At 37.4% G+C, this 25000-nt stretch overlaps 1 protein-coding gene across 9 annotated transcripts in view; it reads right to left on the bottom strand.

Annotated features, from left to right (window-relative positions):
• Nucleotides 1-25000, bottom strand: part of FOXP2 (forkhead box P2) — a 431849-nt gene that overhangs the window by 6049 nt on the left and 400800 nt on the right. For all 9 annotated transcript variants that reach the window (XM_074605059.1, XM_074604981.1, XM_074604732.1 and 6 more), the window contains 2 exons: nt 24325-24394; nt 23332-23495 (listed from right to left, as the gene is read on the bottom strand). In XM_074605059.1, the coding sequence (XP_074461160.1) occupies nt 23332-23495; nt 24325-24394 (234 nt within the window). The remainder of the gene's footprint in view (nt 1-23331; nt 23496-24324; nt 24395-25000) is intronic.

Raw genomic sequence — 25000 nt, forward strand, 5'->3', positions numbered from 1 at the left:
AGGTAACGCAAGTATAATTGTGTGCCTTGAGATTTGAGGGACCTTTGATAAGGTTGGGTTTTTTAGTTTGTATCTTTTTTCAAACATTTGTAAGTGTTGCAGAGAATTTCTGAACTCCATTTAAGCTTCAAATTTCAGGTATTTTCTTCAGAATTGTGACTAAGTTTTTGATGGTAGTCTCCAATGTTTTTAATCTTGATACAATGCCATATTAATCACTTCCAGGTGCTGTAAAACTATTATCACAATATTTTGTCCCCTGTGTTGCTTCTGTGCACTGGTATACCTAACGTATTCCTTCATCCGTGGTGTCACTCAAGGGCCTGTACTGGGAGCAATACTATTTAATATCTTCTTCAGTGACATACCCAGTGGGATTGAGTGCACCCTCAGCAAGTTTGCAGACACCACCAAGCTGAGTGGTCCGGTTGATTTGCCAGAGGGAAGGGAGGCCATACAGGGGCACCCTGAAAGGCTTGAGGAGTAGGCCCACATGAACCTCCTGAAGTTCAGGAAGGCCAAGCATGACGTCCTGCACCTGAGTCAGGGCAATTGTCAGTATCAGTACAGACTCGGGGATGAAGGGATTCAGAGCAGCCCTGCAGAGGAGGACTTGGAGGTACTGGTGGATGAAAAATTGGACATGAGCTGGCAACGTGCGCTTGCCACTCAGAAAGCCAATCGTATCCTGGGCTGCATAAAAAGAAGCATGGCCAGAAGGGTGAAGGAGGCGATTCTCCCCCTCTACTCTGCTCTTATGAGACCCTACCTGGAGCACTGCATCCAGGTCTGGGGTCCCCAGTACAAGACAGACATGGATCTTAGGGCGGATACAGAGAAGGGCCACAAAAATGGTCAGAGGGTGGGAACACCCCCCCTACAAAGAAAGGCTGAGAGAGTTGGGGTTGTTCAGCCTGGAGAAGAGAGGGCTCTGGGGAGACCTTTTTGCAGACTTTCAATACTTTAAGGAGGCTTATAAGAAAGACGGAGACTTTTTACCAAGGCCTGTAGTGGCAGAAAGGGCAGTATTTTTAAACTTGAGGAAAGCAGGTTTAGATTGGACACAAGAAAGAAATCTTTTACAATGAGGGTGGTGAGACACTGGAACAGGTTGCTCAGAGAAGTTGTGGATGCCCCATCATGGGAACCATTCAAAGTCAGGTTGGATGGCGCTTTCAGCAACCTGATCTAATGAAGGATATGCCTGCCCATGGCAGGGGGGTAAGACAATGATTTTTAAGGTCCCTTCCAACTCTAACCACTCTGATTCATTGCTATGCTTTCCTTTCCATGCTCAAAAAATTCTGACTAGAGAACTTGTATTTTTTACCAAATGAGTTCAGTTCCTATAAGGGTGGTGCCCAGGTTGTTTTTATTACATTTCTGCAGTTGGAGTGGAGCCACTGTACAAACAGGGAGGATAACGAGAAATATCTATTAAAACTGCTCTACACACTAAGATATTAGTTCCCCTTGTGCTGTAATTTTTTAGTATTGAGGAGCTCAGTTCAAAGATTATTTTGTTGACTAATCTGTGAAAGAATTAATAGTTTGGAAGACTAATCAGGATAGAAAACTTTCATTTTTGTCAACTATACTTTCTTCCAGTTCAACAGTAAACCAAGACCAAAACCAAGCAGCTCAGCTGTCCATGCAAAAATAAATTTCATATGCTTTTCTGCCAGCAGCTTAAGAGTACAGCTCATAGAAAACACTGCCATACAAACACCTCTTTCTGGAAGTGTAAGCACAAGAAATAACACATAGGCTCTTGAAATGCGTATTTCTCTCAACTCTAGAGTTTGTTTTTCAAAACCTAAGGTTGTAAGGCAAAGTTGAGGCATGTTGGTTACAGATGTAAAAGATCTTACAGTTATAGTATTTTATGTATGCTCTGAGGATGAAGCAACTATACAAAATACACATGAAAACCAAAGGCCATTTTTTTTCTTTTCCATAAGCAAACCAATATTTGAACACCAATCTTTTAAATTCCTCAATACATTCTTATCTTGAAGACTTTCAGTATAGTATGATATACCCCTAGATATTTACTGTACATAGAAAGCAAAATATTGAGATTGGTATTTGTATGTAACATACGAAAATATGTATATGTGTGTGTGTTTCAATAGATAGATATGTATTTTAATGTATTTATTTGCAAAATTCTACACTACTATTTTGTTATACCATGGGAGCACTGCACTAAGGACAAATTCCCATGTGAAGTGCTGAGTATTTAAATATAAATTCTGAAGAAATATTTATATATGCCATATCTTCTTATTAATAACCACGCTACTCAAATCCTAACAACAGATCATAGCTTAGTGAATTCTGACTTCTGATCAAAACTTAATCTACTACATAACTGGAATCTGTATTTTAACAAAAATTACTATGGTTCCTTGATGGACCAATCCTGGGTTCAGAACTAGTCAGTATTTTTTATTAACGACACAGAAGATAGAATAGAGAGCATGGTTATTACAGATACCAACAAAGTGGGAGGTAATGCAAGCCCATTGGTGAAGATGATGGAATTTCAAATATGTGGCAACTTGAGAAAATCCAGGTAGAGGTTTAGAAAAAAACTATTATATGAAGAAAGGCTGAAAGGAGGATGTTTTAGGTTATAGAAGGAGCAACAGGTCAGATGCTGGAGTTAAAAATTAGTTCAGACAGTGAAGCCTGATACAGTTATCAGGTTGGCTGGGGAGCCTTGGAGTCCCCATCCTCGGGGGCCTCTACAAAGAGGTCAGACACACATCTGTGAGAAGTGACTTCAGTCACTGCTAACTCTTTGGTAGAATAAAGGGGTGATGAAGTCATCTCTTAGCAAGAATTATTACTACATCATGTCCTCATCAAAACGGCTGTCTCTTATTGAACAAGGGCTGGCAAACTACCCCTCTAACTGAGCTCAGAACTAACAATGCAGTGTAACAAACAGGAGGTGAGGAGATGCCTGCAGCAGCAGCAAAAATTAAATTCGGCAATGCTAAATTATTTCAAAGAATTTCTGGTAAAATTATAAACAAACGTACTCATTTGCATGGATCACCTTCTTTACAATTGGTGGATCTACAATTGTAAAAGAAAATTTTCCATGTACCGCAGCGCTTTCAAAATGAAACTCTCTGTGAGAGACTTTTCTAATATAAAAGAAGGATTCTAATAACTTGCAGAGATGCCTGCTCATCTCAACACATTACTTCTTCCTTGCTTACAGATCACAGAACATGAAGTTCCTCTGTCTCCGCAGCTGCCTCAAACATTCGCTCTTCCTCACGCTTTACAGCTTTATGCGGAGATTTTTCCCTAACTCCTGCAACTGGCAAACTACAACTTCACGTTCTCATGTCCTCAGATGTGTACTATATCCTTAAAGACATCATCCTTTATAACACTTAACTGGAACAACTGCCAGGTGCCAGGTGACAGGTAACAGTTGCTGGACACTTACAGAGGCCTCATGAAGACTGTCTGTAGGCTGCTAGAGAAGAGCTTTGAGGCTTCAAAGGAAAAAGAAAGATAACAGGCCAGGCAGCTGGGAGATAAATATATACTAGGAAAGAATGTATAAAGTAACTTCCAAATATTTAGAGATGAAGCCAAATTCCCAAAGCCTACAATAACTTGTCTGATACAAGGTGAACTTGTCTTTTGAGTTTCGCACAAGATTAGCCTGGTCCTGCCTTGGGAAAACTTGTTTAGCATAACAGCTACTAAAATCCTGCCAAAATCTAGGCAACAGCAACAAAACAAGTGTTACATTCAACTTTTAAACACTAGAACGTGTGCTGTTGCTGACAAGAAAACAACCAGATCCTATAACCAAGTACATGATTTCTTAATTAAACTGAGTTGAGCCGGTGTCAACAAGGAGAAAAGATACTTGATACAATATTCTCAATTATGGATAGCGTGTTTTCTACAGAGGTTTAACGTCACATCAGCTTTAATATAAGGGGATACCGAATTCAGCAAAACAGCAGTGAGAACACAAGACAACAAAATATAAATAATTACAATAAACAAGGGCTGGATTTGGTTAGTAGAAATAGTGCTCATTTCAGGATTTGAAGAGAAACTACAGCTTTTCTTTGGAAAAAATGTGAAGTCAGACAACATCTTTTATAAACATCAGCACTGAGTTACTACAGGGACCCTTCCCTTCCTCCAAAATGGAGATTTAACAATTTAAGTTTCCCTGTATTTCTTTCATCCAATTCTATGGAAGGGAAAAAAAATAAAAGGATTAACTCATTTCGCATTTGTATATGTAAAAAAGAAAAAGGAAAAAAAGAAAAAAAAAAAAAGAAAAGCAAGGGGTTTGGTATTTAATTCTGAAAGCCGCCAGGAAGTGCCACAATCCCTCCAGGATCCCCAGTGGAACAAATTCCACAGTTTAGATCCGGGTTCTCTGAACATTGTTGCCCATATCCACCCAAAATCTTTAATGTTCTGCTAAAATCATTTAAGGGAAAGTGCTGTGGGACATCGTGATCCAGACAGATGCAGTCTCTCAGACAGTTAAGTCAATGTAATGACTGACACGGAAAAGACTATGTTCTTGGCTTTGCATTGAAGAGGTGGTAGATGTTCAGAGAGAAAAGCTGCCTAGGTCAATGTGCTTACTGTGAGCTTTGTAGCAAGTGTATGGTCTACAGCAAGTCGTGTAATTTTTTAATGCATTTTTTAAGTGCCTTTTTATTCCACATAGGGGTTGCAATAATCAGTCTAAAATAATGAAAGGGTGATTTTTTTTGCTGGGTTGCAGCTGAAAGTATTTTGTGTTGCTATGGTGACTTAGGCACCTAGTAACACTAGGGAGGTTTTTACTTTGGTATTCAATGGCACAAAGGGCAATAAATTAGATCATGTCTTGAAGTCCCTCCCAGGCTTATTTTCTATGAGACTTTAATTTTGATACTATTGACTCACTAGCTTTTCTAGTGACTTCATATAGAAATATATAAAGATGACGAATTTTCTGGAACTTGGCTGAAGAAAGTTTTCCCAAGGGAATCTTTGGGACTGAACAATTTCTAAGCCATATGTGGTATGACAACCTATGTTGACTATTTCCTTTAAGATTTTGTTTTTCTGTTAAAGTAACAAAAGTTTTTTTAGAAGTTAAAAAAAAAAAAATAGGTAGCTGACAAGCAACTATGCTCATTAGGTAGCTCACAAACAAAGTGTTGTACAGTTTGACCCATTCTTGCTCACAATTCTGTAGACGGCTTTAAGCCCACAAACATTACATCTTCAAACCACTTGGTTAGTCTGCAGATGTTTTTCCAACTGTACTCTTTTCTCCATTATCTTTACTTCCATTACATTGACTATGCTTCAGTACATGAAAAGAACAAAACAGAACGTTATAGTTGTTACACAGTATCTTTTATAGAACTCCACATTTCCAGCATAACTTTTTACGTTAGTCACCTGCAATTTTTATTTACATTTTTACTTATTAACCACACTGCCCTCAATTTTTTAATGCTGTAGGCATCCTGAACTACAAGTGCAATTTTGATTCATCTACAAAAAGTGTTTTGCGTACACTTTGGGAGAAGATATTAAAGAGATCCACAGCTACAGAATTCTTCAAAGTGTGGTAGTCTGACAATTTTTGTGTTCAAGCCAACAAGGCACCAGCATGAAAAATACTGTGGCCAAACTAATTCTTTTAGTACATTTCTATATTGTAGTATTTGAAGAACATATTTAATCTTTATTTTTATCTGAAGCATCTCTGCTTTCCAAACACTCTTCTGTGTTAACATCTAACATTATATAAAATATTTTCCTAGTTTAACCTGTTGAAAAACATATTATTTACAACTTCTTTTTCTGTCTGACACAATATTTCTAAAGCCGTGACTTTTCTTCAAAAATATTTTCCACCAAATATTATTTGGTAAAATGATAAATACTATATTACAGATGTAGTAACTGACCTCTTTGGTGGTTTTTTCTTCTCCCCCGCCGCCCCCCCAGCAGATCTGGACCAGTATTTCCTCAGGAAGAGCTGTAGCTCATCTTGCCAGCACAGCTCTAGGTCTGTAGGATACCCTATAGCAGTTTAAAAAGAAAAGCTCTCCTTTCCAATCCACTGTTTCAGATCTAGAATTTTTATATTTGTGCTTTGGTAGGCAAATGGAGACAAATCCTCAAATCCTACAGTATTTTCAATATATCTAATTCTATTACTTTGTCTCTTTACGATTTCACGCTACTATAAAAAGTTTATTATTTTTCTTAAGTAGGAGTGAACTGTTTATTGATGTGAATATGTACAGCCATTTGGGGAGATACTAATCCAAATATTGAGAAAGGGAAGAAAGCGTATTAGACAAGTAATTAAATACAAATTCAGTAATGCTACAACTGTCACAGAATCCATTATTATTTTTCCTTGAACATCAGGAATCGCTTCCCTCATGTATTTATCACATATACTGAAATGCTGAAGAAGTGCTATTATTTCTAGATAAAATAATGCCTATATGCAAATCTCTAGCTTCAAGCAAGAAAGGGAGGAAGGTCCTATTGTCACATATCCTTGTCAGGCAGCTGAGGGTGCACTACCTCATTTCACTAAGAAGGGAGTGAAGCTACAAAATCCTGGTGGAAGAAGACTGGAAATGTGACGCCTACAGAAGCATTGCTCCTCAATGGGGGTCCTTCTGGATGTGCTCTCTCAACCTGCCACTTTCAAATTACACTCTTCCACCCTGGGCCCTCCAAAAGCCACATTAGCATTAGGAAGAAAAAAAAAAAAGAAGTAGCAAGCTTTTCTTCTCTCAAATGCAACACTGAAGCACAAAAAATACCTTCAAAATATACTTCTTTTCATATCTATCATCTTATCCATCACTAAGGATTTCAAGTCTATTGTGGTGGAGTTGGGAGTTCCACTCACTTAGTGATGGAAAGCAGAGGCGGCAGCTCTACCTGGCAGGCACTGCTGTGGACAGGAGATAAGAGTGCACTGAAATAATTAATTAGGCCACTGAAGTTTGTCTTCTTTAGTTCATCGCTAGAAGAGATGGAGTAAGATGGAAGTAATGATCAATGGTCACAAAGTGCCTCTGGCACATCAAGTAAGGTGTAGCAGCAAGTAAGAATGAGTTTGTGTAAGTCTATTATTGCTTTTACAGCTTCCAAGACTAGAGACTTGCTTTCCTATTTATAATAGGTGTTGATAAAATTTTATCAGTCACTGTAAAAGAAGCCTTCCCTTCAATTATTTTAAGATAAAAGGTAGGTGAGACCCTCTGGAAAAAAAATAAACCAAACCCCATCATTACCAACTGCACAAAACTGGTCTTGCAAACCTAACTTTTCTTTTGTGATACCTTAAAAAGATGTAAACTCGGTTGTTATTTATAAGATCCATCCCTTCGGTGAGCACCTGATATGACTTCGTGGTATTTATAAAACAAAATACAGAGCATCTTTCTCCTTGAGCTTGGTTGCTTCTGCTCACCCTCTCTCTCATTGTTTTGTCTTTATGGAAACATACTGTAGGATCACAGGATAATTCAGGTCAAAGGGGTCTCAGGAGGTGTCTAGGTCAACCTCTGGCCCAAAGAAGGCACAGCTACAAGGTCAGACCAGGTTGCTCAGAGTTCCACCTAGTTGGGTCTTGAGAACTTCCAAGGATGTAAACTATAAAACTTCCTTGGCAACTGCCTCACTCACTGCCTGATTGTCCTCATGAGGAAAGAGTTCTCTTTATACCGAGTGTGAATCTTTCATTTTAATTTATGACCACTGTCTCTCAGCCTGGCTCCGTCTTCTTGCTAATTTCCCTATAGGTACTGACAGTTAGGTCCCCTCAAAGCCGCCTCTTCTCCAGGCTGATCAAGCTTAGCTCCCTCAGCCTCTCCTTGGGGCAATTGCTTCTGCTTCTAACCATCTTGGTGGCCTTTCACTGAACTCGCTCCACTTTACTGCTGCATTTTTTATATTTGAGGTGCCAAACCTGGACACACTATTCCAGGTGTGGTCTAACAAGCACTGAGAAGGGAGTGGGGGAATAATAATTTCCCTCAACCTCTTAGACACTGATGGCCTTCTCAGCTGCCAGGAGACCCTGCTGGCTCATGCTCAGCTTGCTCTCTGCAATACCCCCAGGGCCTTCTCAGCAAAGCAGCTCCCCAGCCAGGCCATCCTAGTGTGCATCATTGCAAGGGGATTTTCCTTTCTCAGTGCAGGGCATGGCCAGTCCTTCTGCCCATGCAAGTCCTCCGAAAGGCTATCCTATCCTTATGCATATCAACTATTCCCCCTAATTTGATGTCACCTACAGACCTGATGAGAAAGAGGTCCATCCTCCAGGACATCAATAAAGATGTTGAAGAGCACAGTTCCCAGCATATTCTTACGTCCCAGGAGAAATCAGAGAATACCCAGGTGTTGCAAATGGAAGACCAGAGTAAAAGACAAGAAAAATTATTCAGTGGATGTGAAGATCTAGCATGAACATGGCAGAGAAAAGCTACTCTGAGTCTGTATGTAAATATAGTATCAGAGAGCAGAGGGACAGCAGGAAGATACTAACTGTTGAAAATTGAAACTAAGTGAACACATGGTGCTATTTGAAAGAAAAGAATATGCCACAAGCCATATAGGGTGTCTGAAAAGGAGGTACAAAGGATTATGAAGGCAGTTTAGTACTATAAATCCCTAAAGAAGTGGTGATTTTATCTGTATCTTTTGGATTTACGGGAATATAGATAGCAGAAAATATTAAGACATTACACTTTTATTAACAGAAGAAAAAAACAACCCAAACCTTTTTTAAAAATCACTTAGAAACGTATTGGTTATCAGGACATTGCCAATTAGTCCTGCCACAACTGAAAAAATATTTTCTTGCTTCTATTTGCAGGGATAAAAAAGTTCCAGATTTCAACATTTGCAATTTTGCTAACAATTTAGACTACTAAGACTGGAAAAATTTTCAAAGATCTAATAAGAAGATTTCAGATCTGGGAGAACTCCGCTTATTTGGCAAAAAAATATTTTAATGAACTAAAATTGAGAAATAGGGCTGTAAGCAGTCACAAGAAATATCAGATGGAGATTAGGAGTGATTAGGAGTGACTGAAGGCAGAATAAGAAATGAGGGAAAGCCAAAGACATGAAGACAAATGGTTTCCTGGGATGAAATCCAGATCTCATTTAAGTCAATGGCAAAATTCCTCTTGACTTCATTAGGGCCAAGATTTCACTTGTGAAGTTTATTCACAGCAGAAGATGTAAGTGAAATATGCAACGCATCTGACAGAATGTTTGGGGAGAAGGGGGAATAACCAAAGGTGATACACATAGTAAATCATGTATTTTTATACTAGACAAATGAGGTGGAATAACAAGTACATATAAGACCACTAATTTTACCTGCCCAACAAGGCTTCTAAGAGTAATAGAACAGTAAACAAGGAGATCTGATGGATGTATTTCAATTTGCAAATTCCTGTGAGAAACTTCAAAAACCTAACTCGTACTTAAATTAGAGGTAAAGATTTGCCAGTAATAAAACTAGTTAGATGAAGGAAAACCAAAAGTTTATTTCACAACATGGAGGCTGGTTAACAGTGAGAATTCTCTAAGATCCTACATTTCATTTCTATTTTGAAAATAATTATCAACACCCCAGAGGAAGATATAAACAGAAGTAACAACACAATATATTTAGATTAGTCATATGTAAAGTTAACTATGAAAAAAATAACAAAGCTGACAAACCATGGCAGATCAATTTACTGTTGACAAATAAAAGAAAGAAAATAAACTACCCACATACATCTATCTACTGCAACCACTTGGGAAATATATGTTATTACAAATCCTTCAATGGTGCCTCTGCTTAAGAAGTCAAAAGCCAGCATGTTAGACTAAATAGGAGAGAATAATGACAGTGACAATAATATAAAACATGTTTATGTATTTATAGTAGGACCTCACTTCAACTAGTATGTTCAACATACTGCTTCACCCCAAACCAGGACAACTTGGCTACCTTTTAGCTATTACTCACTCATCACAAAAACAATATAACAGAAATCCAGAACAGAACAACAGAAATGACCTATGGCATGGTAAACATCTCTGTAGGAGGAAACATTAAAAACGCTAGGAGTACTTCGAATTTATTTAATTTAGCTGCCACTGAAGTCAACACAAGAGGAATAGCTGCTTGGAGATAGGAGTAAAAGTGATATACTAGAAAAACAGAAATAAGGAAAATACAGGAAAAAAGCAAATGTTCACACTTCACCTTACCCATACTTAAGGCTCACCCAATTTAATATGGCATATTTATGACCATTTTATCACTACAGTTATCCCACTACTAATTTCTTCTAATGATAAAAAGGCACAGAGCTACTACTAAAAAAAAAGTTTTTAAAATCCTCAGCAGGTTATACAGCTAATGACCTGGGTTTTTTAAATTTGTTAAATATTTTTAATAGGATTCAAGTATATAAGTATTCAATAATTCTGAGATGCTGCCTGTCATTACTCTACAGGAAAATGTTTTAACAGATACTGACCCTCACACCACAGAATCCAGCCAGCCATTAATTCATGGAGATTACAAGCAAACCTCTCCTTTTTCCTTTCTGTACCACAGGCACTTCCCAACTCAGGGATGACTTTCTGCTGCTTAGCTACAAAATACACCAAGGCGTTTCTTCCTAAAGTGTCTGGAGACAGCGTTTGGTGCTTCTTGCCCTATCTGTTTGGCCCTGCCCAAGCACATCGAAATGCAAATTGGTTTACTTCAAATTAGGGATAGGTAAAACTTGCAGCTTCTATTCTAAACACAGTTTAAAAATGGGCATTGGTGGTAAATCAGAACGAAAAAGGAAAACACGCAAAACAAGTTTTTGAAGACTTGCAGCTTTATAGTCATGAGTCTGAGTTGAAAATTACAAAAAAAAAAAAGCCAACAACCAAACGTCTTCCTCTTCCTTTTAGCTTTCTACGAAGAAATGAGCTTTGTACAGATAAATTTCTAGAGAATAAATTGCAGACATGATGATTTCATTTCCCTTTAATAAAAAAATAAAAATACCTTTGATCAAAAATGGGTAATGAACAGATAGAGATTTTTTTTCTTAGGTTACGAAACTGATAATTAAATTGACTAGGTGTTCATGTTTTTGGGTTGGTTTTTTTTTTGTTTGGTTTTTTTAAACTTTGCAAGAAAATGCCAAGATAATAAATACAGATATCCTATCTGCATTGACATTATTATCAGCTATGAATGTTAATAATACTTTGAAATCTTTGAACTGTAGGTAAAGAAAGGATCTTTACAGAAACCTGACATATTAACAATATATTTTCTTTAAATATCAAATGAGGCTCAAAAGTCGTGCACAATTAGTCCTTCTTACAGGATCAGAATTTTTAGGAATCAAGTTCCGATTAAGAAGATGATGTTAAAAGAGCTTTTCTGATTCTGGTGACTCTTACTAAAATTCCCGTCCTTGACATTGGCTTGCTCCCTTTGGTGTCTAAATAAACGTATTTTCTCTGTGATAGAACCACAAAAAAGTAGAAACTTGACTAGGAATTAGCTTAGGGCACAGGCCTCTAAAGTATTTAAAACCGCCAACTGCATCTAGTTCAAACGTCAGAAGTTAACATGCTAAACAAAGAAAAGGATTAGGGAGAAAGAACACAGCAGTTTTTAAGGTAAAAATTCAAAGGAAAATGACAAAGTACTAGAGATTTGAGTGTCTGAATATTTTTGTGATTGTTGAAGAACCATCGAAAAAGAGCAAGCCTGAAAACAAGAAAGTTTAAGAAATGAGGCTATGGATTTGGCTTGCTCTCTGATATCTAATGGTTGGGAAGTTTTAAAAATTGTACCTGTTACATAGAAACTTTGCAGCAACAACTAATTATCGCACTGTTATCAGTGGGTTAGAGTAGCCAAATGTTCTCTATGCAAAATCTGGAAAGCTACTCAATGACCCAGGAAAAGCTGAGGGAGAATCTGACTGCACAATGTGTGGGTTTTATACATCTTAATATAAATACAGGCCATATAAAACTGTTTTTCTATTTCTGTTGAAAACTTTTACATCAATAAAACTCTGCTATCTTGGAAAACGTATAGATCAGATAGACAGAATGGGACAGAAAGGCTGAAAATAATATACTAACACTTTTGTGTGATTTTATAAGCAAATCATCGGCGTTTTTCCCACAGTGGCAACTAACCATTTTGTTCTAATGCAGCAACAAGGGATTAAACAGCATTACACTTACACCTGGGCATGGCACATTTCTTCTTCCAGAACAGTCTTCACTGAAAATGTTGACTGATAGGTAGGCTTGATGGGTATGTTTCAAAATTTTCAGAAGGATGCTACCAAAATATTTCCTTTTCATATGCTAAGTTTCTTGGAGAATTGATCTTTATTTTTATTTTTCCATTGTTTCAGAGCTAGGACTTGAAGTAATGACTAGCTTTGCCTACTACAACAAGTCTGGAGAACGGCCAGCCCTCCATATGTTTTTTGCTGAATAGTTGATGGTAGCATTTAACAAGTAGAACTGCACGACACGCTCGGCAGGGACAAATGGTTCAAACTGACCTCTGTAGGACTGTCTGCACTGCCCTAGCTGACATTTCTCACATTGGTTGAAACTTAAGGTCACTATATATTTTCCTCTAAGGCCAAGGTTCATTCAATTTTAAAAATAACAGTGCTTAAAGATATTTAGCTATGACAGCTGTTCCAGATAACAAAGTAAACGGACTTGGACAATCTCAGCTAGCCTACAGTAAGACAGCGCATACATGAAAAAAAACTTTCTTTTCCAGATTTATCATAAGAGTTGAAGAAAATAGGGTTGGAAGGCACCTCAAGAGATCATACGGTCTCTTCCCACTTCCCCTACCCCAAAGTAGGATCATTTATACCTAGACCATTTCTGACCATTTCTGATTTGCTCTTAGAAGCCTGCAGCATCAGCAGCTCCACATTCTCTCTGAGCTGGTACACATATTAACACTTAAGTATCCTACAGTCAGAAAAGTTTTATTTTTTCTGGTGTCTATCCAGCTCTTCTTGCTGAAATACTAATCAATTATTTCTTGTCCCATTCCCAATGGGCAGGACAAGTTCATGCCCATCTTCTCTGCATAGTGTTCTGAAGTTCAATTCCCCACTCAGTTTCTCTCTTCTCAACAAACCTAGTATTTTTAGTCCTTCCTCAGCCTTCAGAGAAGGCCAGTCAGAAGAACTGGGTGGAGGATAGAGCTTTTTTTACCTACAAAATTCCTGTTAAGGATGCTTTCACAACCACATACCTTTGTCAGCACACATTCAGTTGGTGACCTGCTACAATTTCTAGAGTCTTAAGAATGATTGCGTATCCAGTCATCACCACCTCATGAGGTTAAGTAATACAGAATCACAGAATGGTAGGGGTTGGAAGGGACCTCTGGAGATCATCTAGTCCAACCCCCTGCCAGAGCAGGGTCACCTAAAGCAGGTTGCACAGGAACGCGTCCAGGCGGGTTTTGAGTGTCTCCAGAGACGGAGACTCCACCACCTCTCTGGGCAGCCTGTGCCAGGGCTCTGCCACCCTCAAAGGAAAGAAGTTCCTCCTCATGTTTAGGTGGAACTTCCTATGCTCAAGTTTGTGCCCATTACCTCTTGTCCTGTTGCCGGGCACCACATATTTACACCAATGATTGTTTTCACATGTAACACTTCAAACTTATTCAAACATTTCACCAAATTGTTACTGACATGGGAATATTAATCATGCCTTCCATTTTTAGGCTGATACAGATTTTAGATTTGGATGTAAAGGCAACATGTCTGAAGAATATCTTTTGTCTGTATGGCCTCTGCAAGAAAACTCAAATATAGTCTGCCTGCAGACTGAATTGATTAGGAGATCCCTGAGATATCACCTGAGATATCCTGCTTCTTAACACCATACTTGGGCTTATGCTTAACACAGACATCTACTTCACAGAGCAGTATAGTCCAGCTGAATTATATACAGTCCAATACATTACTACATCTGTAAATGTCTAGCTACAAAATAAAAAAGTATGTTTTTAATTATAATTCCAGTAACCCCAGATTGATACGAAAGCATAATCATTTCTTTTATGAATAAAAGAACATGCACAGTAACAGAACACTACTCGATGGGTGCTCACCTCAAGGTATTTCACTGCTACTGGTCATGGTTTATCTTTTGGTTTAACGTACCTATAGTGTAGTATAATGCCAACTGCCATTGTGTCAAACACTTCTCTAAACAAAGCCTGATGCTATTCTACATGGGGACAGCAGTGTAAGTAACGTACAGCTTCCATTCAAACTACATCTGAAGATGCTTTTCAAAAATTAAACAATTCAATTACTAGCTAAAGATTGCAAGAGTTTGGCGCAGGAATTTAAAGATCCTTTTTCTTTTGCTTTTGTGCAGCACTTATTACACCAGGGCCCCCAGTCCTTTAATACCATACTACAAAAATAAACCACAACAGTTTAGCTGAATTTAGCTAAAATATGTTTACTTCCCCATAAGAACAGGCAGAAAGAAGAAACACATTATATAAAAGTATGTATGGAATGGTTCAAAAAAAACTCTGTTAACACCTGCACATGAAAAAAAAATAAATCCGAACTGAGTAGTTTCATGGAATGGCTACTAGAAAGATGAGGAGAATGGGAATGGACAGTCTTCTGTATCAGACAGAACCTGTTTGGTTTACCAAAAGGAAGATTCCAAGTTCACAGTGTGCTTTCCCGAACACATTGGAGAAACGAAGAGGAGGAGCAAGAAAGACTATGTAAGCTAGAACGTATACCAATGAAACTGGACTTTATTTTGTCTGGAAATTGGAATGCGGCTCATAATCATACCTTAAAGATCATCTAGTTCCAACCCCCCTGCCACAGGTGGAATGATTTCCGCAATGGCTTTCAAATTTGAGACAGACTATGATAACTTTAGGAGAGGAACTGTATGACATGGCTCCCCACAACACGACTCTTGTTTCCTGTGTTCTTGGAACAAGAGGAGGTAAAAGCTCAGAGAACATTTTTCAGCTGTGATATCTGATAATGCCAAATTTGCAAGGAATGAAGAAAAGGAGGGGAAACAAAGAAAAATAAAAATCAAGTTGGGGGAAGTCCCCAATTACCCAGGGTACTACTATCACAGCATAAAACCGCATCAAAGAAACACTTCCCCTTATCCATCTCAATCAGAAGCTTATGGAAGTCTTTGAAAAGGGTTAGTGAGAGGCCATGATCACACAAAGGCTCTGCAACATCATTAAACCTCTATTAATGGGTACAGTGGAACAAATTAACTTGGTAAGTCTAGGTAAAGGAGGAAGACTACTGGATTTGTTCAGCCTAATTTAAGATATACATTTAATATTGCTGTTTAGTTGGAGGAAACCAACAGAATACCTGCAGTTATAACCCTAACAGAGACTCCGTGAAGGTCTGCACCACACATACGCATTCCCAGCACTATTCTAAATCACAGACCGCTGTTAGATGCCAAGAGCACATTTTCCCAACTGCACTTTGCCAGAAGATTGTGAACACTGCTTTTGTATATGGACTTTACCACGTATAATCACGTCTTTAGTCATCTTGAGATTTGGTTACTTTAATGTGACCTACACATGGGGTTTCACACTGAGATGGAAGTCTTTCTATGAACTCTTTTAAAAAAAAAAAGAAATGCATTGACAGTTTTAGTCTTTTAAAATGTGTAAAGTGCCTAGAGTTTTCTACAAATTCTAAAGACTAAATAATAGTCAAATAATACCACTGCCTCTGCATCATGTCCTATATTGTTCAATGAATCTTTGCTTGGATTTATGGATCATAATTTAAACTACTGGTGTAAACATTACCAATTGGATATATGTTTTTATTTAACTGTTTACATGATACTTAACAGTAAAGGCACATTTGGGACATGTGTATTTACAAAAAACTATCTAGATAGTCCACTTTCAAAAATTTTGGCTTATAATATTAGTTACTCAAAATCCAAATGCAATCACCAAAAGTGGATAAAATTGGTAACTGTTTTAGAAATACGCTGTAAAAGGCACTATCATCTCAGCTTTTGTGTTTTTGTACAAAGAGTAATCTCCTATGAACTAAATTTAAGAGTTACACAACCACATTGCAAAGAGATTTAGTTGTGCAACTTCAAACACATTTTTTAACATCTGTAACAATATTTAAGATACTGCCTTTTCTTATACAGACCTGTTATGTGAAAAGCATAAATACCTTGCCCATACATTGAGAATTCATAACAGCAGTACCACAAAGTTTTCAGCAAGACAGCTTCCAAAAAGATTCCGTGAAACCCCACAGGAGCCTGCCAACTTCTACAAGCCATGCTATGGGGATCTGACACTTTTCAGCTGAAGGCGCTGTATCTCTGGAGTGATCTTTTTGTCAAGAGCATTGGGAACGTACTGTAGAAGTGCAACAATTGGGGCTGGAATAATGTAAAGGAGAAATAGCAACTTCTGATCCAAAGTAAGACAAGTAACATTTAAGAAGCTAAAGAGGAACTGATAAAGGACTGGAATATCAGTGTTGAAAGATAAGAAAATTGATGAGCAGAAGCAAAATGCAGAGGACAAACGGACTGAAAAGTAAAGTAACGAAAAATAAAAAAAGGAGAATATAAACATTTAGGAAAATGCTCAAGTGAAAAGTTATGTCAATGGGAATGGTTGAAAAATATTATTAATCAAAACATCATTGCTTATTTTTCCATTAATGCTGCCATGTGAGTGGCTCTGTACGAAAGTAGGGAGAGACAGTCACAACTCACAAGAGTTTACTCTCACATGATCCATCCAATCAGTTAAGGCAAAAACCCCCATAAATGGTAAGAAAATAGCATGATAAAGTATTGGATTGCTGGACTTGCCCGTCACTTTCAGATGCTTTGCAGTACTAGGAAAAGCCAAAACTATTTCACTGCGTATTCTCACAATAGAGCTTCTTTCAATGGGAATATGCTCAGACAAAAGCTGTAACCTTTAAGATTCTATGTTTCCTAGCCGCTCCTCTTTTTACATAAAAACAAAAATCAATTGTCACAAAGTCTCTTTGCCTATTATCTTCCTTAAGTTAGATTTATGAATAAAAATGTGTGAAATTAAATTATACAGGCATTAAAATATCATGTGATTAGGTGAAACATTTTCGATGAACAAGGATACCCAGAAATACTGCAATTGCTGCCACATTCATCCCCTCAATTACATGCTCCTCACCTATTTAATAATGCTTGTTACATCCCTGTTAATTGATGTGTTTCAAGAGTTTATTTTCTTATACAGTATGTCAAGTCTTATACAATGAACGAGAGACTTGGATCATAGCAGCCTCCTAGAACAGAACAAGCCTCCAAGGTAAATGCAAAGAGATCGTGCAATGGGACAATGCAATGATAACAAAAAAAAAAAAAAAAAGGAAAGAAGGAAAGACAGGGGATTGGAACATTATGAAGTTAAAGAAACAAGGGAATGAAAGGGATTAAAATTGGAATGATAGGTAACCTACTGTAAGTGGTGTGAAAGCTTAACAGTGGGGGACTAGAATAATCAGATATGGGAACGACCTGACAATGGAATGCTTTCAAACTGAAGCACCTCAAAAGTAAATGATCTTAGAGCAGAATAATCATATTTGCCTCTGGGAATAAAATTTAAAGATAAAAAAGTTTGAAAAAAAAAATAACAAGTTTGATGATTATGCAGATAGAACTGCAGAAAGAAATGATCCAGTCAGGGCAAGAGTGGGAAAGGTAAAGGAGTAGGGTTGGGAACGACAGCAGAATACAAAGGAAAAGGTGAGTGAAACCACAGATGGTTGGAACTCACCTTTTGACAGGCAGAATTGAAGACGAAGGACCACACTGGATACGATCATTTTTCTAATTCATCTCAGATTGACTCTTACTCATGTTCACAAGTTATTCTTTCTCACAACAACCTAAGACTACTTTTTCTAGAAACAGCTTTAAAGATCATGGGATATATGTGTCTTGACATTTGGTTTCAAACAATTCCAGTCTCACAGAGTACAGCGCTACAACAGCTGAATACAAAGAGTCATATATGAGATGAGGATATAAGAATTCACTTTTGTTAAGAAGTGACTCTTAAAAATACTTTTTGTTTTGTTTTCACTGTGCTTTTAAAAAGCAATCAACAATTAAAATTCTAGAAACTAGTAGATATCCATTATCTCCAGGATTCTGGATTTGCTGCTAGGAACTAGATGATTTTCACAAATCAGTTGAGAACGTAAGATGCAATTAGTTGCATTGTCCTCAGTCTACACTCTCATACAGAATGAGTGAGGGGAAAACTATGATCACAGGCCCCTTCCGCAAAACCTCACCATTAGGATATTTGCTTTCCCTATCTGCTTTGCCAACTCCTCCCATTCCTTATTTAATGACCTGCAGTGAGTTTTAACAGAATGGCATAACCACCCCATTGCTTCCTATGGTGGCACAACATTTTCTCAGTCTACAATTTTTTGCCTTTTCTGATGACCTATTTCTTTTTGTTCCCTCAACTGCTATGAACAACTTTGCAGATTAAAATTTTACCTTTTCCACCCACCTTTATACCATGAAGTAAGACGGCATTTTGCATGACGCATTTGCCAAAATATGAACACACGGGCAAGAGATGTACGAAGTATTCTGCTGATAAAACACCCTGGTCCATGCCAGTTGCAATAATCACTTAAGTGTGATCAATCTAGTACAAACGCACATACAAACACCAGAAAAACAGTTGAACTCAATTTCCATCCCTGCTATTCCATCCCTGAGAGTGAGAACTTCCTTTCAGTTCCTTCAGAGCCAATAAATTTAGATTCTTAAACAAATATCAAGATCATAATGAAATCAACTTTGTGCTACTATTTTTCCTGTCTCTGTTGTATTTTCAAGAGTTCGATCCCTCCAAAACTCTTCAGTAGTATACTGGCTATGACATGCAAGTTAAAAAGAAGTTGTGTTACCATTAATGCATAACTGTCATTATTGTCCCTAAGTATCATTCCATGTCCTGTCCACTATTGTTGTTTCCTCAGGGATGATAGTTTTTCCAAAGTTTCCCACAACCACGCAGCTTTAATTGCACTTGTTCAGATGCTTGTGGTTTCTTTCTTTACTTCAGAAGTCTGCATTTATACCCCAAAGGTGTGTACTGTGAAGCTTCTAACTAAATCCATGTACAATTGTTATGCAAGATTAGTAGCACCTAGTTCTACATAAATAATGAATTTTTGTATGTAAAATACCTTCTGTTGTGTTTGTCACTTTGAAACCAGTTGCTTATCAGCTAAAGCCCACGGTAATTTTGGAGAAGTAGTCCATGTTCAAAAAATGAAGGAAGAAACAGAGTCTTAAGTATTGATTTAAATGAAAAGACGTCTGTCTGAGATTGATTATTGACAACTGATGTTAGAGGAAACTGGAATTTTGAACAGAATATATATGCCCAAAATAAGTAATATATTTTCTCAGTGAAGATTTATGTCACGGGAACACTTAGTGCCTACATCAAACTATCAGGAATTGGATTTGAAGACCAATCAAAGACAGAACTTGGATTTAATACTGCTAAAACACAGAAAGTAAACCTAGGATCTGAGATCCCACTAATGATATGCTGCATACCGGATCACGGAATTATCATCTTTCCTCAGACTGGGAACAAAATCTGGGAGGCATACAACATAGAAGTTCAGATGCTTTATGTAATTATTAATATGGGAGATATCCCAACTACCAAGCCATGGTTACAGCAATCACCTAAAACTTAGTGGAGTATTTTTAAGTGTTCAAGAAGTGTAAGAAACGGAGCAGATTATATATCATTACCCAAGGCAAAAACTGTAAAGCTTTTAAAGTGCCACTGCCCTAAATACACCAGCTGGGACTCACTGCACTTAACAAGCATTTAAATGCTATACATTTACTTGAAGATATATACCTACCACCTTTCTCTATTCTATGAACAGAGACTATTTCCTAAGTAAGCTGATTCACCCACCTATGTCAGATACCTGTCCACAGATGGAGAAGCTGATGACTCGAACTGCTTTTACTATTCTCTTTCAAAAATCAGACGTGAAGTGCCACGTTCAAATCCAAAGACTGGAATACTTTTCCCACTTTCTGATACTAAATAGCTAAGGTATTACAATAACAGAAATCAGTTTTTCTGATCATGTTCTCGTGCTCAAAGCACAGAAATACTACTGTACACACACACACAATTTTAATTATGTTTATAAAAAGATAAATTTATGCTAAAAAAAATTAATATGAACATTACAAAAGAAGGAAGTTCCACTACCACACATTTGTCTGATAAAATGATATTCAGCACAATTTAAACAACCAAACACCTACCTGAGATGCTTGGCTTTGATGCTGTCACTGGGACTCTTTTTGCATTTCCTGATAATGCTCTAATACCAAACAAATGCCTCTCCCTGGAAGCTTGTCTAGAATCCAAACTCTGCCCCTTCCCAACTGAATGCTCTGATCTCTAAATTGCACCCAACTTCTTGACCCTTTCCCTAATACTGTGCTCCACTGCTCCTGGTCGCATGCCAGGTTCAAGATGGCAGGAAACGTAATTGCTCAGCATATTCATGGTGTCGTGGTGAGTACACTTTCCTGGGAATCAGAAGACGGAGGTTTAATCTACTCGGAGATCAATAGAGCCACCTACTTCATAGGTGAGTGCAGTAATTATGAACCCCCCAAGAAAACTTCTCTAGGGGAGAAACACCCAGAATTCCCAGGTGAACATTCTCCGGAAACTACAAGTAAGTGGATACTTGTGGCAGTAAAATATATTTTTTTCTATTATATTAACTATTTTTCTTTAAAAAAAAAACAACCTGGGATTATGTAATCTATGTAGGTAATGTAAAATTTAGAATTCCTCTTCATCGCTTGCCATATTCCCTACTTCTTTTCTCATTTTCTTAAGTAATGCTCTTCAACAAAAACAGGGGACCGTGGTCAATGTGGTCATGGAGGCAAGGAAGAGGCCTCTCTTCGTCCTTGGTCCTCTGGCGCCTGCACAAGCCCCTCCTTTCCTTGACTTTCCCTTGCAGATTGCATGCATTCCCTTTTTCATATTCTTGGCTCCCTTGGCAGGGCAAAGGCAAAAATTCCACAAGCAAGCAGGTACCTAGCCATAGCCTGTATCTTTTGGTCTCACAGAAGCCCAGTAATCTTGCACTGAATTTGGTGCAAGGGATGAATGAGCGTAACCTCTTTTTCCAGTGGTATCTCAGTGTGTTTACATTCTGTTGCTTCAATCTATCAAGAACTGGGCAACACACAGTCCTAAGTTTCAAAAGAGACACCAAGGCAAGTCCCGAAACTGCCAGTTTTGACAAACGACGTATCACAGAAATGAGAGAGGAAGGCTGAATCTTGAGTTGGGGTTTAACTCACGTTATTTGCCTTTTTTATAAGCAAGAATTGCTACAATATGCTGTAGTTTAGCTATAAACGCAGCTATAAATGTAGCCATATCTACATAATCATATGCACAGATATCTCAGTTTATCCAGCGGAATGGCAGACAGTACATAGGATATGTAAACAGATCTGCCAAACACTTACAAAACAACTTTAATAGCAAGTGTCATTCTTCTCTGTAAAGTAGCTGTTTTTAACACACATGATCTAACTCTTGTTTGCTCTTTAAAGTTTTATTGTCTTGGCATTTTATACAGGAAGAGAGCATTAGCATACTCAGGAGAACTGCTAAAAGTAAAAGGCCTCCAGCTACCCACTGCATGGTTGATAGCATAAAGCATGGGATATAAAAACTTTTGTCTGATTGCTCACTTTACTTGTTTTAGAGTAGTGTTACTCTCAAGAGCATATATTCATGTTCTTTCTACTTCAAGTTTTATTACTTCTTTTGTATTATTTAATACATCTAAAGACACTTCCAAAAGACAAATTTTTCCATTTTGAAAAAGTAATGGTTTGGAACCTGATAAAATACATGAATGTTCACAGTGCATTATTTTCAAAGGCAAGTAGAATAATGTGCAATAAAACAATTAAATGCGTGACAATAAACATTTCTATGTGATCACAGATATATTAACACGCCAAACAAAAGAAGAAAAACTCGGCAAAATATTTCCCCTAAAAAAGGTCAGATCAAAATGGATTCTCCACACACCAGAGCATAAGTAAAAAGGGAGTGTGGTCTCAATCACTGTTACTGCTAAATATCCTACTCTAGAAATTAAAATGAACATTTAAAATGTGAAAGAGAAAATGGAATGAAAAAAGGCAAATCAGATCAGCTGTTTTAAACAGAAAAAAAGAGACCATAATTGTATATACACATTAAAAACCATCCTATAGTAAACTTAAATCTAAGTCTACTTACATATCACACTGCTAATTATTATATAAATAACCTGGGAAACAATACCTCCAAGATACATGTTTTACTATTTAGTAAACAAGAAACTGCCACTTTTGACACCACTGATTAAGGCCAGGCATTTCTAAAGCTTCAGACACATTTCTGAAATCCACAATACATCAATTTTTAATACTTCCACTCTCTCAGCTCCATTAAAAAGATGGTAGGGGAAAGATTTTAGAGTAATTAATGATATAGTTAGCTGCTAAATATTAATAGGAATCGTAGTCTTGCATAAAATATAACATATAAACCTTGCCAATACAGACGCACCAGTAATTAAACTTGAATATGTAATTACACTGATTTATACGACAGGCAAAAAGTTACACTTTACTGGCTTCTATGTAAACTGTGGGCAACAGTTAAACTTTGCATTTTACGGTTTATATAAATGGGCAATATCTCCAGTACAGTTCATAAATGGTTTAGAGACTCACAGTTAAAATTACAACTAATTCCAACATGAACATTCTGACTATACATTACAAACCAGGCTGTGAAAGTGACCACAGAGATCAGTCTCCCGTTACACTCAATGCTTGTAAGCAAGTTGAAGAGGGTTAAAAAAAAAAAAAAGAAAGAAAGAAAGGCTTACACCAATTTTACTACAAAGTAAATGAAGACTCATCTATTTAAATGTTTTAACATAAATGTTTAGTTTCAAACATGTAGTTCCAGATGTTTCACTTACCATGTTTCAAAGCACTTTTGAGTAATATCGTGTCTTAGACTAAGGCATTTTTTCCTGAAAGGATTCTAACTGCACTTACATGTGAGGCTGAGGAGAGCAGCCCGGACTGCTATTTCCATTACTGTCAATGTGATCCAGCGAACCATTGAGATCTTCATGGACTGCCTGCAGTAAGCCACTGGATGCGTTATTTATCAATCCTGGATTACTAAGCAATGGTAAACTACTCTCTGCCAGTGCAGCCTAGCAAAATGAAGAGTAAAAATAGAACTATTAGTCCATACATATACAAATCGCTCCTAAATGTTCATACACGTATGAATATACACACACACAAAGCAGCTCATTTGGGGTAGTTGTAGTCAGAAGGATTTTGTGCATTTTCCAATTATTTTCAAACTCTGAATATAACAGCATCTCTGTTTCTGGTTTACTATTTCTCTTACATAGGTTTCATTATTTTCCATTATTAACTATGTTCCGATATTCACAGCACTTTCTAGTTTTACATCATTTTTTTGACTTTGAATTACACTTAACCCTATGCCCTTCCACACAATGTATGGCTCCTTTATAATGCAGGCAGCTGCTGTACTTTAAAAAATGACCAGAACTTAACTCAAAATAAAAAAGTCCTGACATTTGCCTCTTCTGCATAAAAATTATATATTATAATTAAACTTTAAAGTTTTTGCCATGAGCACCATGTTCCCCAACACTATGATGTGAAATCATTTATGACAGCTTGGATAAATATTAATGCATATCCACATGCATTTGCAAAAGCTTCTATCAATCTAACATTTGCAGCAAAACGGAGTGTTCCAGATTTTGCCACAGGGTGTCCTTCTTGCTTCTTCACATCAAAAGTAGCATGAATAAGAACGAGTACTTGCAGTGCTAGGTAATACAACTTACTTGAATGACAAACCCAACTACTTAGAATGACCATCAGGTCCACATAAACATAAATACAGGGAACTCTATGCCAAAGCATAACAGGAAATTAAATATGTCACACGTAAGAACATTAACAGTGTGTGCAAAGAAAGAATAATTCAGTAGTTTTTACCTGCAAGCTTGCATTAAGAGCTGCTCCATAGCCTAAGCTGGTGGGTATGTTTTTCACTAACGTTGGGCTTCTGAAAATAAACGATTTTTCAAAGTTTAAAAAACAGGCAGACATCCTTGCTGGCTCATTGGGTTAATGGATTGGTTTTTCAGCTCAGAAGACCAGAGTTTTAAAAGGAAAAATGAAATGAAGTTGGAGGTGAAGGGGCTCAACCCGTTAGAACACAGTGATTTACTCCCACCAGAAAAGCAAAGTCTTGTAATTAGGCCCACGTGGAAATGTGCTCCAAGAGCAGGGCCACAGTGACTCGTAAAGGTTCTGATTTCACTGAAAGAATCTGACAGACATAGCTTTAAACTTTGTACAACACCTGCCTCAGCTACGCTTCCTCTGTCATTTGTTTTTGGTTTTCTAAACCAACAGTGGTACAGTTTTGAATACACTACATACAACTACGCTGAGGTGCTGAATAAAAAGATCTTACTCTTCCCTCCCAAGAAACTATGAGAGTGCAACAACGCATAAATAACTGTAAATGAATACAGTGGATCAATTAGCTTCCAGCAAATCAAACATACTGGATTTAAGTCAGGCTAGAAATGCTATATGCTAGATCACCACAGAATTGTATTTTCATTAAAATTAGTGCCTAGGATGACTCCAGAGGTCAGCTGGG

This window comes from Larus michahellis, chromosome 1 (genome assembly GCF_964199755.1).
Source record: "Larus michahellis chromosome 1, bLarMic1.1, whole genome shotgun sequence".
In the NCBI taxonomy this organism is placed as follows: Eukaryota; Metazoa; Chordata; class Aves; order Charadriiformes; family Laridae; genus Larus; species Larus michahellis.